The sequence below is a fragment of the Apaloderma vittatum genome, unplaced genomic scaffold (genome assembly GCF_000703405.1).
Source record: "Apaloderma vittatum isolate BGI_N311 unplaced genomic scaffold, ASM70340v1 scaffold220, whole genome shotgun sequence".
NCBI classification, from domain to species: domain Eukaryota; kingdom Metazoa; phylum Chordata; class Aves; order Trogoniformes; family Trogonidae; genus Apaloderma; species Apaloderma vittatum.
Window position 1 is genome coordinate 57,762 of NW_009693753.1, and position 17,144 is coordinate 74,905.

The 17,144-nt window shown below is 36.7% G+C and overlaps 1 protein-coding gene across 1 annotated transcript in view; it reads right to left on the minus strand.

Moving 5' to 3' along the window:
* Nucleotides 1-1,828: 1,828 nt before the first annotated feature.
* Nucleotides 1,829-17,144, minus strand: part of ZNF236 (zinc finger protein 236) — a gene marked incomplete at its 5' end in the record, with an annotated part of 31,677 nt that continues 16,361 nt past the window's right edge. Inside the window, 9 exons of the mRNA XM_009864511.1 lie at nucleotides 1,829-2,179; nucleotides 2,623-2,799; nucleotides 6,558-6,687; nucleotides 8,353-8,550; nucleotides 10,426-10,557; nucleotides 12,169-12,359; nucleotides 13,644-13,796; nucleotides 15,077-15,256; nucleotides 15,707-15,950. Of these exons, the coding sequence (XP_009862813.1) occupies nucleotides 2,052-2,179; nucleotides 2,623-2,799; nucleotides 6,558-6,687; nucleotides 8,353-8,550; nucleotides 10,426-10,557; nucleotides 12,169-12,359; nucleotides 13,644-13,796; nucleotides 15,077-15,256; nucleotides 15,707-15,950 (1,533 nt within the window). The remainder of the gene's footprint in view (nucleotides 2,180-2,622; nucleotides 2,800-6,557; nucleotides 6,688-8,352; nucleotides 8,551-10,425; nucleotides 10,558-12,168; nucleotides 12,360-13,643; nucleotides 13,797-15,076; nucleotides 15,257-15,706; nucleotides 15,951-17,144) is intronic.

Consider the following 17,144-nt stretch of genomic DNA (forward strand, 5'->3'; position numbering starts at 1 on the left):
ACAGGGTTCGGCACCCTCTAGAAAGCGCTGGCTCCTCCGCAGCAAATCAGCTCTGACAAAACTGTGCCGTGCGTTTTCAGGGTACGCTCTGAAAGACCGGGGGAAAGGGTTTGTATGTGGCACACGCAGCACAGCACATCTCACTCTATTTTTAAAGATAAACAGGGCGCTATGCTGGGAGACAGTGTGCCTTCAGACAACTGTAAAACATAACATCTGCCTGAAACAGCCGAAACACGGACAGGCTGGCTGGAAGGAAAGGTGCTGCCGGAACAACGGCACATACCCCCTTTACATACAGTATCGAGACATGCTTCCGGTAAATGGAAGTTTTTTTAGGATTTCCTAGAATCCAGAACCAAATGCTTTAAAAAAATACACGAAACAGAATTTGGAAAAAAAGTAGTATTATTTAACATGTTTTTGAATTAAATATTCCACATAACAAAAGTGTTATTTCCATGTCACCGACTATATTACTTATATACATATGCCAAAGAGTTAACAAAAGAAGAGATGCCCTATCAAAACCAACAGTGATTTCTTGCTTCAGCAATCTGAAATAACTAGTCTGTATCATAGACAAAGTATAGACAATATTTACAGAAAGGGCTTTTTGGATCTAAGAACAATTATCTTTCAGAAGGTAAATTAAAATCCAGCTCTGTATTATAGTACAACAAATCCACCACTGATCCAGAAGTACTTGCGGCAAACCGAAAAGATGAACTTCCTGCAACTGGCATTAGTATTTACAAAATATACTGATCAGCCACACAGAGGCTCATATAACTTTAAATATATATATATATACACATAGAAGCACACATATATATATCTATATATATGTAACATATAAATAAAATTGAAAAGAACAAGGTAAAAATAAAAAAAGAGAGCTTCTGTCTTTGGAATGTCTAAAAGATGACTATGTTTTAACTCCAGTGTTTCTTTGTTATGAACATACTCAACAAGTGGCACCTTTCGAAGTATTACTTAGTCAACTAGGTAGTTTTGCTGAAACAATGTCTTCAAAACAACAAATAAAAATAACACATCTCCAAAATTCACAAAACAAAATAAGGAGGAATTAACAGGTTTGAAATGATAAACGTTTACAGCACTGGGAAATATTGTATAACATAGGTGACCTCATACGTGCCTAACTTTCTCACTGCTAAACACAAACTGCATGTTTACCTCCCAGATTTCATATATGGCTGTGTCTTCCACAGATACAGAGACATGTACCTGCTGATGCAATACAGCAAACATTAAAAAAAAGGCTTTCACTGGAACCTCTTCTAGTTTGGATTTGTTTTAAATAATTATTGCTGAGTTTTAAACCTCAGGCTTTTAACGTAAAAACTAACAACTAACTGCCTCTGCTGTCGGAATGGAAACGAACATGCTCCCTCTCAAGAGTTTAACTCAAGAAAATCCACAAGTTTATGGCATTTTATTTTTTTTTCAACAAATTCTCAAAATGTACTAAAAAAAAAGCTTAAAACAGAAATACAGAGTTTTCCTATGCCTCGTGAAAAAAAACAACAAACCAAACCCAACATAATAAACCTATTTTATATTGCATGCATCTATTCTGTAACATTTTGTTTCCAACCTCAATTATTTCTTTAAACACATAAAAAAGAAAGTTGACTGACAATTTCACGTTTTTTCCACGTTATTTTTCATGACCTTGAAAAATGGGACTCATTCTATTCTGATACAATGTTCCAGTTTATTTTTCAAATAGATGTACCAGCCATGAATTAGAAGATGAAACTGTCTATAGTATTACCTGAGTTCACTGATTCACAGACAACTTAGCCTGGACTAAATGATGTTTTCCCAATATTCTTCCATAAGTTTTAAAAAAAGAATGATTCTTTTAGGTAATTTTTGTAAATAATTAAGAAAACAATAATATATTATTCTATTGTTAATAGTTTCAATGCTTGAAGCTGTAACTGTAAAATTCGTCTTTTTCTGAAAACTTGTTCTGAGAATTCAAGGTCCAGAAACATTTTTAGTGTTCAAATGTTAAGGTGTCATCGAAAAACATTGCCTATACTTTGCCATTCATTTGAAGATTCTTGAACTACTTCTTCTAAATTCAGAGCACGACTAATATCTTCTCCTTCATGTTCTTGGTGACTAGCAGGCTCTTGTACAGGACCTACCAAAGTACAAGAGAAAAGGACAAGTGAGTATGATTTGACGTGCACTGTAAGAAAAATGCAAATACAGGACTTGGGAATACAGGAGTCATGTCAGGACAGGTATCACACAAATGCTTCAGATACTCTAAATTCATCACACGCTCTGAAAAAATTGTACAAAAATACCCAATATAAGCAATTTTTTCCTTTAGGAGTTTTTGAAAAACTTTGTCTTTTTTGTGCTCCAGGGCTCCACATAAAAAACAAGGAACCATAAGCAGGAGCCAATACCTCTGTTTGGACCTGCATTTTTGGGTTGCGCGTGCGACTCCTAGCTCATCAACTCTGTTCTTGGGCTATTAGTGCCTAATTCCTTGGTAACTTTAGGGAAGTGTTTCGTGCTTTCCTAGTAAAGCATATGGCTTTCTGCACTCACCATTACTATCTCTACACTACATACCAGTGTAACCGTGAGCCCGCTTCATATGCAGTTTCATATTGCTTTTCTGTGTAAATCCCATTGCACAGTAATCACATTTATAAGGCCTCTCTCCTGTGTGCTTTTTCATGTGGACTTGAAGCGCACTCTTCTGATTAAAAGCCTTTTCACACAGCGTACACTGAAATGGTCGTTCCCCTTAAAAGAGAAAAATATATTTAATAGTTTTTTATTTCAATAAAAATACAGTTGAAAAAATTCAGTAAAAATCATCAACATAACTCTGGAATTGGTAAAAATCATCAAGATAACCTAGGAATTAAGTACACATGACCTTTTGCCTTGAGACTTTCTCCAAACAGTGCTACAGCTCCATATCATCAGCAAAACATTCCAAATTAAATGTCAGAATATTTACATAAGTCCTAAACTACTGATATTATCTGTCCTATCCTATTTATCATTACCTAAGTAAACTGATTAACAGAAGTGCAAAAACTCAAGTTTACCAGCTTGACGATTTTGTACTCAAGGGAACCATCACTTTGTACATCATTTAAAATAATGTAGATATAGCAATATTCTAGAAGTAACAAAGATTATGTCTATAAGAAACTAGAAAGTCAAATGTGTTAAAACCAAAAAAAAGTCCTGGTAATTCTACAGGGGACCTGTGGTCTCCTATGCCAGTAGCTACTAGTGGTTCCCATATCTTACCAAGGCAGGTATATTTTTTGAAATCTGCCAGAAAACCACTAATTTCTGAATATAAACTCAAGAAGATATTAATTACAAAAATATTTTAAATTTTTAAAAGACCTACACTTTGCAAAATCAGACCTTTGCTTCCTCACTCAACACCACTATCTCTGACATCGACACAAGACACACTGCTGTATGTCATTAACGACTTCTAGAAGGCACTTTCTGAACTTGCAAATACACTTTGTTATTAGTTAGCACAATAAAGCACAAGGAGTAAAAAACAATTTTCCTTAAATGACCAATTTCTCTCTTCCTTTATTACCTATATGTTAGTGTCCCCATATGCACTGCAGCTTCCATGCTAAATCCAGCTTCTTAGACAATCAAGAAAAGGTCCTCTAAAGCACAGAAGTGTTCTTTCTATTATTGTTAAAATTTATTTCACTAATTTGACATGAAATCTAGATTTCCTCAGCTGCTTTTGACTCCAGGTTTTCTATTCTGTTAAGATGAACAGCCTTTTCAGTGCTGTGTAACAGATTGCCCCAAGGCTTTTTGGTAGAACTGGAAGCATCTGCTTCCCTTTAACTTGGGCAACGTTTTTCCAAACTGATCTTCACTGATTAATCTGAATGTACAAGAAAAATCAAAGCAAATCGGTAATACTTACAGAAGCATTTCCTATCCTAGTTTATGTAAGAGAACCTATCTAAAACCTGTTCAGCACATTTTCACTCTGGCTCTTCAGGAATTTTTAAAAGAACATTCTCTTCTCAAGGAATGAATAATACCACGTGGATTCACTTGCTATTTCAATGTCAGACAACAGTAATATAACAATCAATTTAGCAAGAACTGTTACAGTTTATGGGCATTCTTAGCACGTGAGTGCCAAGTACAAGAAACCTGAAAATATCTGTGGATTTACTGAGCAAATTACATGTCATTCCTAAAGAGATTCTATTTTTCCCATGTTACACAATTATGATAAACTGATGCATAAAGGGACTCTGCTCTGTTCACAGCCTTCTGAGGTACTCTGTTGCTGTTACAACAGGCAGCACGAATCAAAGCAGGGAAAAGGGAAACTGGCTTTCTTTCCTGCTTCGAGATTATTTTCTGAAACTCTTAACTAGAACACTGCTTTTTTTAAAAGTCTGTATTATTTAAATCAGTTACACAGAATGAAAATCACTAGAGAATTCTAAAGACTTTTAAATCTCCTTGGATTGTAACTCTGCCTCTCTTTTCCTGTCCCCAGTATAACCAGAATGTTCCTTTTTACCACAGTAATCACAAAGCACCTCTGTTCCCCTTCTTCAGTTTTACTCTCAGGAAGAGTAGTCACCATTTCTCTTGGGGCAGGGGATGGAGAGAAGAAACTGTCAACCCATTAGATGAGAATACATAGCGTCATCAGAGACCCTGAACACATAGAACCAGCTCTAGTAGATCAGATCCAAGTTTCCTCCCATAATCAGATGGAAAACCACCTTCAACCAGTTGGTACAAACATCCCTTAATTAGACATGCTCATACACACCCACAGTATGGTACTCGTAGCTAGCACCAACTGCTCAGCAGTGAATACTGCCAACTGACAAATAGCTGCAATTACTCATTTTACCTTTATCAGGAGCTATTGCTTATCTATCAGAAGCTAAGTTTTGCTGAAAATCAAAATTTCCCAGTAATAACACACCCAGACCACTAATATTGAAGTCGGTCCTACCACACTTACACTGGAAACTTCCCTTCCTGCTAAAATACTCTCTAGTCACCATAACATGATTACCCACGGTACAGTACTTCACAACTGGATAGAAAAGGATCTTCACAACTGGATAGATAAGGACCTCATCTCTCACCAGCTCAATGATTAACTCGCTCTTCATCTGCTTTTTAATGCCCACTATCTCTACTACCTATCCATGCCTTCCCTGGGCAACATCTCTAAACCTTAGCAAAAGGACTCAAACTACAAATTCACCAAGTTCATGAATCCTTTCTATCCAACGTCTCATCCTTTCCTGCTAGACAGTTCTCAGCCACAGAATGAAACATGAAAAAAAATCAGGGCCAGGCCCTGGGACTTTCTTGGCTTTCATCTGCCTAGCAAACCGTACCACATCAATGCTCAAACCCTCATGTGTAAACGAGGTGTAAGAGCTCTTATAATTACTGTTCCTACTTCACCTTTGACAGTATGTGAACCACGTGCTGAATCAAGCAACTGAAACAAACCAAACTCATTCTATCGTTTTAACTCTAGTAGCCATGGCAGCTATTGTTAGCAGCAGTATGTAAAAGAGAGAATTTTTTTTCAGAGAACTGACTGCTATATTTAGAACTCAAGACCTTAAGAGCATTGCTCATAGGACACAGAAGGTGAAAGGGAAGGCAGTTGGGCTATCAGATGTACAGCTTTCAACTGGCAGCAGGGCAGAAGCTGCAACCTGAAAAGCATTTTTCTCACAAAAGATATGTCCTCCCTATGAGAAGTCAGTGTAGTCTTTTTACAGTGCAATAGTTGAAGAAAGTAATTAAGGAGTAAAGAACACGACAAATTAAAAGCCCTGGCATTAGAAAGAGATGAACTAAGTAGTTCAATGACAATGAAGCACTGCACACCGGCGTCAGTATCAGCAGTCGACTGTCCCTTATTTAATGTCACTGAGCACATCCACTCTTTTGCACATGCTCCTAAATGCTTGAAGAAGATCAAATCCAGTGTCCGTACAGCATTTTAAACAACTCTTTAAAATATACTTTTATTAATCTTTCAAAGTTTGAAAAACTTGTAGATACAAACTCATGCATTCATATTACTGTTGCAGTACTGCCAAAATAAAGAAAAACTTAGCAAAGCATGATGTCCTAGCTTTAAACAAAACATCAGTTTCTGAGATTTCAAATCTGCTGTTCCTCATGTTAAGATGATATTTAAATGCAGTCACCCGAAATCATGAGCAAGGACTCTAACATGCATATTTTCATGAGAAAATCTTAAGAGATAAAAATAATTTCTTGTGTTACCTGTGTGAATGCGACTATGTCTCTCCAGCTGACTTGGCTTAGCAAAAGCTTTTTCACAAGTTCATGTTAATTTCTAAACTCTTTGGGTTAGAACTTGGGTTTTTTTAAGCTTAAGATGATATTTAAATGCAGTCACCTGAAATCATGAGCAAGGACTCTAACATGCATATTTTCATGAGAAAATCTTAAGAGATAAAAATAATTTCTTGTGTTACCTGTGTGAATGCGACTATGTCTCTCCAGCTGACTTGGCTTAGCAAAAGCTTTTTCACAAGTATCACATTTAAACACTCTAGGCTTCTGGGAACTCAGTGAAGGTCCAGCCTGATGGGTTTGCATGTGTTCCTAAGCCAGTATAGAAAAAAATACATTTCAGACCATTTAAAAAAACTTCAATACTTAACAGAGAACTATAGTCACACTTTCAGTAAAAAAGTGAAGGATCTTAGTTACCAGAAGACAAGCTGGAAGAAGAGGGAAGCCTGCAGGGTTTGTTTTTTTTTTCTTTTAAATGAGAGACTGTTTTTGAGTATCAACTCTTTGTAAGGCTGAAAACCTCTGCCAGTAACTGTGTGTATTGCTTTTTTTGCATATGTTAGTCCCTTCTAATTATGTGACTGAAGGGCCCTGCTATCACACTGTTCCTCACATATTAGCATGCTGCCCTCAGGCTTCCTTCTAGCAAGTCTGGCTTTAGCCCTTTTCCCCTTCAAATCTAGCTTAGAGCTCTTTCCAGGAGTCCTCCTAACTCCTGTGCAAAGATCCTTCTCCCCCGAGACAGACATACCCCGTCTGTCACTAGTAGACCTGGTCTTGTGTAGACTGACTTATGATCAAAACCCCCGCCAAAATTTGCTGGTGACACCAGCTTCAGAGCCAGGAACACCACTTGTGCTCCTGATCCCTTCACCAGTCGTCTCAAGGCCCTAAAGTTTCTTTTGATTGCCCTTGGACTTAGTGCAGCTTCGTCACTATCTACGTGAAAAAGCAATAATGGGTAATAATCCTAGGACTGTAGGAAGTTCTCATTGTATCTTTAACCTAAGCCAAATATATAATAGAAGTCAAGGATTAATTACGAACAAATGTTCCTGTTCATGGAAAATTTCTTCTAAACCAGAAGTTAACAGTTTCACAACTCCACATTTTATGGCAGCTTCCCAAAGGACCAATAGTCTGGTTGACACACATGATCATTCCAAAGGGGTGAACTTCACAAACAGGTTGTATTTCCTTAAAATACAATAATAAAATAAAAGGAAATCTAGTTAAAAGCTCTCCTAAGAGCTACTTAATATGAAGACATTGCCTCTGGCTCCAGAAATTTCCTTTGATAAATTCTGGGAAGATGGTAAAATTCCAGACAAGTTATAGTGTATGTTCGCTCTTTTCATAAAACATTTCTTCAAATCCCTACCTTTCAGTATCTCTCACTGGTCTGGATGTACCACTTGGCCAGTACAGTCCAGTATTTCTAACAGGAACATTCTATAATCTAATTAAAAACTTAAACACGTGTTTCATAATCTAGAGCAAACTACACAGATGACATCACTAGACAACAGCAATAATACAAGGATATTTTAAACCATATTTACTCTGTAGGTGTCACTTGTACTCACAAGTCAGAGCATCTAAAACCCCAAAGACAGAGTGCAAAACAGACAGCTTCCTACGATTCCAAAAGCTTATCTGGAAACCAGGATTAGCAGTGATCGCATACGTAAGCAAAAAAATTAAGTGAAATCTTTTCCTGGCACTACTATTCACAAGACAGGTATTCACATTTTCCATTCTGTAGTCAATACATGCACCAAAATCCTCTCCGTGCTCCAGGAGAGAGCTCTCTATCTGCGTATACGTTATCACCCAGACTCCCTCTCTCAGGTGCACACCTCTCGCTCTGTGAAAGGAAAGGAAAAGGTCCAACAGGCACCTTCCATTAACAACACAAAAAGTCCGATACAAAAGAAGGAGTGAACAGAACAATCAACAGTTATTACCAAATACCTTGAGATGTGTTGCCCGTTTAAAGGCTTTATTGCAGACGTGGCAAACATGTATTCTTTCCTTGCCGTGAACCTCTTTACTGTGGTGCATCAACATAGTGGCTGAAGAAAAGGTTTGACTACACTCGAAACACTGGTGAACGCGACCTTCTTTTTCTGCTTGACTGCTTTTAGTCACATTAGGAGAAACCTCTGTCACCTGTAACAAGTGACAGAAACGCTTTAGGCGTGTCCACAACAAGGGCTTATTTTTCAAAATCCACCTCAACACGGCCAATGTTTGGAGAGTACTTGTAAGCAATTTAGCGACAAAAAGGAAGTAAGTTTTATGTAAATACGAACTTGGAAAGATCAGAATAACTACAGCCAAGTTCAATTACTCATTATAAATAGAATGTATTCTGTATTCCTGAGCACCTCAGAAGATTCTCATATTTCTCATAAAATAAAATTGAAAGGCAAAAATCATCATAGAATGGCCTAGGTTGGAAGGGACCTTGGAGATCATTTAATCCAACCTCCCTGTCATGGGCAGGGACACCACCTCTCGACTAGACCAGGCAACACATGGGGACTGAGCGGGAATCAAACCCATTGTTGTCATTGTTGTCAGCACCGCGCTCAACCCACCGAGCTAAAAGGATCTCTGATTTTACAGAGGGGAAGATTATTTTCTATTTGTTTCACTTCTTCACTGGGGACTCTTATTTTCATGAGGAAGTAAAGCCATGAGCTACCAAGAAAAAGTTCCAAAAGTACTGAAACACAACGAAAAGTTGACAGAATTTGGATGGCAGTGTGCTGCATTTTTGTGTCATTTTAGTCAATGATTCACTTTCTTCAAATGAAGTAACACAAAATTCCTTCCACGTTACAGATACAAAAGAATCTTAAACACAGTAACCTACAGAAAGAAACAAATGAAGAAAGATAAAGGAAGTAGTATTCTAAATGAATTATTCAGGATGAACTAGACGTGAAAAGATACAGAACACACTAGAATATTATTCATACTAGAAAACAAAGACGCAATATAAAACATGAGGAAAGAAGTAACAAAAAAAAAATCCTGTGTGCACATGCACGTGCACACGTTTGTCTTTTTTTCCAAGTAGCTGGAACCTCTTGGGAAAAAGGTGAAATGTTAAAACATCAATTGATGCAGTCGCCGTGATTAATAAAACACATGATGACAGAGGAAATGACATAAAAACCGTGTACATTAGTGTCACACTTTGTATATTTAGTACAACAGAGCTACTCACAGTCACACTTTACAAGTGACATTTATAGTAAGCCTTATGAAATGGCACTCTGATTTATGAAACACACATACTGAAAGACAAAAATCTAGTTTAAAATTCACAAATCTAAGAAAATATGTTCAAGTTAAAATTTAAAACATTCATCCTCACATCTGAACACTAAAATTGTTACGAGCTCACACTCATAAGAACATGTACATGTGAAAAATTGTATGCATGAGATATTATTAGAAATACAGAACAGTTCAAGCCAAAGGGATGACTTGATGATGGTCTAGTTCAGCATTCCCTGAGCACAGCCAGGGCCATGCCCAGACATATTTTGAAAGTCACCAAGGATGGAGACTCTACAACCTCTCTGGATAGCCTCTTCCAGAGTTCAACCAACCTCACAGTGAAACACGGCTTCTTTGTGCTCAGATGGAATTATTTAAATTTGTGCCCATTGCCTGTTGTCCTTTCACTGAGAAAAGGCTGGCTCCACCTGCTTTACTCCCTCCCAAAAGGTATTTATGCACACTGAAAAGATTCCCCCTGACCCAGAGCCTGCTTTCTTTTAAGCAAAACAGGCTATGTAATTTCTAGAAAGAAACACATTATTAATTAGATTTCTTTTTTGTATATGAAAAAGTGTTTTTAACTCAAAACTCAGAACAGAATCTGGATGACTGTGAGGTCACCTCTTCCCAATATTCTTATTTGGGCATGACATCAGCCTTCCTGCTTCAATATTTAGAGTAGAAATTCCATTAATTTGATTAAATAATGTCCTTTACTCACAAAAAGATACAGAAATATATTTTATCTACCTGATACGTTATTTCATCAGAGTTTGCAGATGCTGAATGGGGTGTATGGCTCACCAGTATGACCTGCTGTGAGCCTGACCCACTTTGGCTAGAGAGACTGGTATCTGTGAGTATAGCAGGGAACTGCTGACCCTGTCAAAAAGGGGAGGAAAAAAAAAGGTAGAATAAGCATATTTAAACAGCTAACTATAGTAACGTAAATTATTTGTACAACTCAAGACTTTTTTTTTCTCTCTTGAAAAAGCCCATTCCAGAATCCTATCTGAACAAATGCTACTGTTTTCTCTCCTTTTTTCCTTCCATTTTAAGTCTAACAATATAAGAGTAACAGCTTTTGGAATTCTGTAAGAGCAGAGACTCAGTTCTGACTACTTTTACCCAGCCTTCCATCAGTTGCTGAATGTTTCAGCTTTCCCGTGTCTTTGTCTCTTCAGCTGCTATTTTCTTAACTTCTATATTCTACTTTCCTGCATAGTATTCCCACAATATTCTCCTTTTTTTTAAAGAAAAAACAAACCTCTTAATTAAACACATTTCCAAACCACGTGAAATCAAGCTACAAAATAACTACTTAAGATATACAATTACTTATATTACTACTAGTACTTCTGCCTTACTGTTAAAGACTTTTCAATTTCCCCAGCACTACCTGTCTATTCGTCACAATTCCTGCAACACACCTCGTGTTTGCAGTGTCCAAAACAACGTTTCATTTTTATTTACGCCTGCCTTAACATTTCATATACATATTATTAATAAACTGCAACACTCTAATAATTTGAACAACTACGTTTGGCAAAGCTGCTTTTTTACTCTGTGATGTCAGAAATCACAAATGTGTCGTAAGAACATTTCTTCCCTTCCCTAGAGCAAAACTGCAGAGGGAAGCATAATAATCATCCTCACAGACTGCTTCACCAGGTGTAATCACACCATATGCTACACAAACAGTCTCTCATTTATACACCTTCAAATTCAGGTCAAGAAGTAAGTAAATAATAATTTAAATCTAGTTAAACCAAGAGAGTTGAAGAAACAGCCCAAGTTTTCTGGTGTAGACTCTATATTGAAATATCAGTGACACAATAACCCAAATTTTCCACTTTCTAGTCTTAAAATGTTATTTATTGACTGTTATTTTTCTACCCACTCTCCATATTCTATTTGCCAACATGTCTTTGGCCCTTGATGACACCACAAAAATCTTCAGTCATGACAAAACCAAAACTAACGTTAATGCTATGGGGGAGATGATAGTCTATACAGCACTATTCTAACAAAATTCCCCAAAACACTACCTGCTATTAAAGACAGTAAACTTAATTTAGATTCTGTTTTGCTACTTACTGTGAAAGGAACGGTTGCAATTGGTCTTCAATTGCCATGTTCATGGGGAGGAGAAGAAAAATTTACCATACTAAAAAGTCTAGGTATACTAAGCTGTATTACTGAATAGTACATAGTTTAGTTTATCACTGAAAGCTTATCTCAGACGTTTGAAACAGTAGAACCTATCTGACCACTGCAAAAAACCCTGCAAAATTTATGTGTATTTCTGTTGAAACAGTTTATGCTTCTAGATGCTGGCAGGCACACACTGTTGGGACAACGGAGGAAAGTTAACTGAATTTTCAAATACTGTGTATTTACAGGATAAGATTATTTTCTAAGCAACGTCTACAATTTCTGCCCTGTACAACAGTTACGTTAGTCTATATGTCAGTTCAAAAAAGCATTTCTTACCTGTGAAGTGATATTAAGTGTAACCGCATCAAGACCACCTGATAACATTCCCTGAGTGTCAGCAAGAGTCAAGGTGACACTACCATCTCCTCCAACTCCTGATGAAGACATTACCAAATTCTGGGCAGAAACCGCAGACTGAGATATGGGTGTTGCTGAAGGAAGGTTTGCTCCACCTGTTGTATTAAGTTCTGGAACGTATACAAAATAATAATAATAAAAAAAAATCTGTTACATACATAAGTTCTTTAATGTAAACTTATTTTAACTGAACCTAATTTCTATTTCTTGTTCGAGTCAAAAATTGTCAGTCAGATGCTAAAATTAGAAAAGTTACATCTAAACGTAGCTTCATGGACTTCCTATTGCAAAGCAATAGCTATGTACATGGTGCATGGGAGACATACCATTGCCAAAAAGACACCTGGAGAAGTTTCAAGTTGCACATTTCTGTAGTCAGACCACAAATTCAGAATTCTCAATACACTTCAAGTCAGGGCAGTAAAACCAAAACTCGGTACGTCTGTAACCCAACACTCCCACTCTATTCTTGCAACGTGGCTGATAATCCACAGCAGCAAAAAAAGAACAGTTTACTATTAACAGGTATTCCATGACGATTTGATTATAACAGCTGTACAACAGCTTAAGTTTATTATAGATTCTCCAACACAGGACTAGAGGCCTCAGGGCTCTCAGTTCGTGATAAGCCTCAAAAACCTGAGAAGATGATACAGAAAGTACAACGCAACTGCCTGTTCATACTATTTAATTTACCAATTCATTACACAAGAGCGTACCTTAACCTTCAAATCTCACATGATACTCTGTGGTAGGTTTCCCCTACTATGACATTAAAGCATATTTGTTTTATAGATAGAACACTACAGGAAGCTATGAAAGTAGACAGTCAAAGCCAATGGAAGATAAAGAAAATAAACATCTAAGAGTAAAGAAAATTGTTTACGTCAGTGGTAAGTCTGTATCAGTGCAATTTGCCATAACCAATCAGTGCAACCAATGTAATTTACTGCACTGTCCGAAAGTGTGAACAACTATATATACACACATGTGTTTGGGTTTATATACAAACAGATACAGGTAGAAATTAATATACAGATTTAGAATCTCAGAAATTTAACACCAGGGCAAATCTGATGCAAAAGATATTTTATCATGCCCACAGCAAATGTATCCGCCAATTTACAGAAATAGTCCTTCAGTATTTCTGCAACTGCCTCAAAATACTAATTTCAGATAGGTCTCCTTGTTTTTATTTGCTTCTTACTATATAGAGTAAAGTTCCCTTAAATTGGCATAACAAGTTAAAGTTGGCGAGAAAAAAAACACAAAGCCACACAGTTCCTGAATTTGTAATGTTAGATTATGCCATTTCATACTTAGTTACCTGGTCTAATATTTCCTTTTTTAACAAAATGTAATTATTTTTAATTAGAAAATCACTTCATGCATACCTGGAGCATTTAGTGAAGGGCCCTGAGAAAGAAGCTGGTCATTGCTTATTGTTAATGTAGCACTTGTAGTCTGACTGTTGATGGTCGGTGCTGTCAGCCTTAAGCCACTGTTCAGATCACTGCTTCCAGAATTATGCTGAATAAGATCTTGACCTGAATAGAAATTAGTCCTATTTTAACTGGAAATGTCTCAATGTTATTCTGTTACTGTACTTAGAACTATAAACAAACAATCATAAATTAATAAAAGTTTTAAAAAAATTAATTTTTACACCATCTCTACATACAGATTTTCATGCAGAGGTTTGACAGGGTTTTAATACAGATGTAATTATGTGTATCTAGATATTAACATGTCGAGAAATACCTGAGATTATTAATATTTAGACTAATACTAGTCTTATCTAGATTCAAGGCATCAACTTCATTAAACTATAAAAATCTAGCAAACTAAAGGCTAACAGTTAAAATGCCGTTTTCTTCAATCTACTATATAGATAATGAAATGCACTAAACACACCTTCTTTTCTAAAAGCATCACAAAGCGTTAATTTTGTGGAACGGTCAACAAGCATAAAACATACAAAAACTGAAAGCAGACTCTATTGGTTGTTGGAGACCTACACTCCATTTATCTTAGATGAGTGAACATCCACTGACAAGCAGAAAAATATAGGTGGGGGATCGTGACACTTTAGTACAGACATTACTGTCACGACACTTAAAAACACCGAACACATTACAGAAAATGGAAAAAGATGAAAAGAAAAAAAGGAAAAGGAATTAAAAAGAAAGAAAGGAAAAGGAGAAAAGCCCTAGATATTATACTGAATCTATTAAAGAAAGACTATGATACAAAATACAGACTGTCTTTGGGGTAAATAGAAATATATTTATAAAGTATATGGAATCAGTCTCTTGGAGGTAGTAAGAAAGTCAGTCTAAATTTATTCAGTCCTGAAGCATTTACAACATATTATAAAGGCTGAATAGTACGTCTTGCCTCACAGAACAATCAGAATATCCACCAGAACATGGTTCCACAGGTATTTAAAGAAAACTTGATTAAATAAACTCGTTCCCAATGCCTGCCCTGCTTGCTCCTGTCCCAGCACTACCCAGGAGCTGCACTACCCCAAGTGAGGCACAGCAAAAAACCATAAGAATTGATTTTATGGGTTTTGCAACTGCAATAAACATCCGTTTAACTCGAGGCTATGAATAAAACAGTGAACGGATCCAACATATGTCCTCCTTAAAGCAGATGTATTTTGTTTTCAAAGGTAATTTGGGGAATATCTTTTAAAGCTGATGAATATAAAAAATATGCTACGGGGAAAGCTGTGGACTGTGAAAATATCCTCAAATTATACTGTATAGCTATCTTATCAAATGGTAATCTGGTACCGTTAAAGATCATTAAAAATACGAACCAGATATTGTCAGAGTAATTTCTTGAGGACTTCCTGATGAACTTGTAGTAGCAGATCCTGAAGCGTGAGCCAGAACTTGACTCAAACTGGAATTATTTATGGTCAACATTATCTCATGTTGTCCATTTGAAGATGATACCACACCCGGTGAAGTCATGACTTGAGAGATGTCCTGTGCACCTAAATATAAGTGGGTAGAATAACAACAAAAATAATCCATGAAGATCCTTTCTTTATAATAGACAAAACCTTTTAAAGCAATTAATACACTACTTCCTGAACCACTACAAAAGATGTAACCACTGTAAGATGCTAGAACTAGTATTCTAAAGAATAGATTGTTCTCATATTCAATTTATCCCTCTGCAGAGTAAGATCTTCAGAAAAAACATGTTATGTTATGTTTTTCTGAAGACTATAAATGGTCTTCAATATTTTCATTAGATAGCCCACCTTCTGAGAAAATATATGGAAAGATGGCAACATGAAGTTCTAAAACTTGCTGAAGATGCTCAAGCAAGAAGCGTACGCTTGATTTTATTAAATGAGGTAATCGTTGGGCGTGGGATTTTCGCACTGGGGCTAAAAGTAAGAAATTCATAGCACAATAAAACTACTGCCAGTGCTTACCGCTAGTGCTGGTTGTCAGCACGGATTCCTGCTCAGACAGGGATCCTATTGCCATGTTAGCAGAGGATGTTACTGTGGGCTGCAAAGAGAGGCCTGAGAGAGGCTGAATAACCACATTAGCTGGCACCGTGTTTTCTGTCGCCTGGAGAGAGGGGTTCTGGGGAGCCATACTGGGGTCTCCAGTTAGCTGCTGAGTGAGTAGATTACTCTGCTGTAACGTCTGCTGTAGAATACTTGGATCGATCTGAAAAGCAAGTTTGCAATCTGATCAATCCAAAGGTAACAAATACAGGCTAAGTGAATATTCTTAACATAAATTCAGATTCATTGCAAATAGAGTACATGTAATATTGAAATTTTGCAGTTAACCATTTTAAATTTGAAGTGATTTTTTAAGTGTCTGTATACAGGCAGTCTCCAGAGTGACTATGTAAACAGTCTAGTCAGCTTCGCCCGTGGTTTCTTCACTCCCTTCCCTCAGCAAAATGTCTGAGAAATAACAATCATAGTTACATAGGAGCATGCTGGGCACCAGGTACACACACTTTACTTAGTCTGTAGTTACTGCTGCGTGAAATGCTTATCATCATCTTCAGATCTTTGAAAATGAAGACATAGAGAAGAAAGATGACTGGTATCAGAAATTACCTATTTTTTCAGCTCCTGGGTCTCATTAAGGTACTAGCTCACAGTGAAAAAGTTGCTCTCTAAAATAGTTTAAAAATAGAGATTTTACTCTTTAGGAATGTTTGGGGATTAGGAAAACCAAAACTCAGATACAGTTCTCTTTGGTTTACACTAATCAATTTTTAAGTAGAAAGACTGAGCAACCCAGTCCAACTCAGAAGATGTCTCTTCCCTGACCTTGGGGCTGGACTTAAGGCCCTCCAGAAGCTTCCTCTGACCTCAGTGACTCTGTGAAACTGATCAAACACAGCCAAGTTCATGAAAATTTTCCTTTCGCATCATTTCAAATACAAATTTTTACATGTAATCTCACTTTTTTTCTGTCATTCATTTTATAAGCTCAGTGGGAATTTATATTATGAATCCAAATCTGAAAAGCTTGCCAAATAACACAAGTGTCTTACGTTAAGGAAAAGAATGCTCTGTGCAATAATTTGGGTTTGTTTGTTTGTAGGGGGAAGGAGGTTTGGTGGGGCGCCTGAAATGCTTTTGAAGTGAAAAGATAAAATACAACTAAAAAAAATAAGTACATATTTTAAAGCAATCTGCCTAAATTGTTTTAAAGGGGTAAAAAGAGTGACAAAAAGCCCTGAAAACCTGGAAAAGAAATAAACCAAACCAGAAAAAAACGCCCACTGCACAGCTATTCTTTGTCTTATGGTAAACTGATATATTATGGCATTGATTGCTGTGTGCCTCACTCAAGGGAATGTTTCCAGAATTACTTATGCTCCTTAAACTTCCTTCAGCC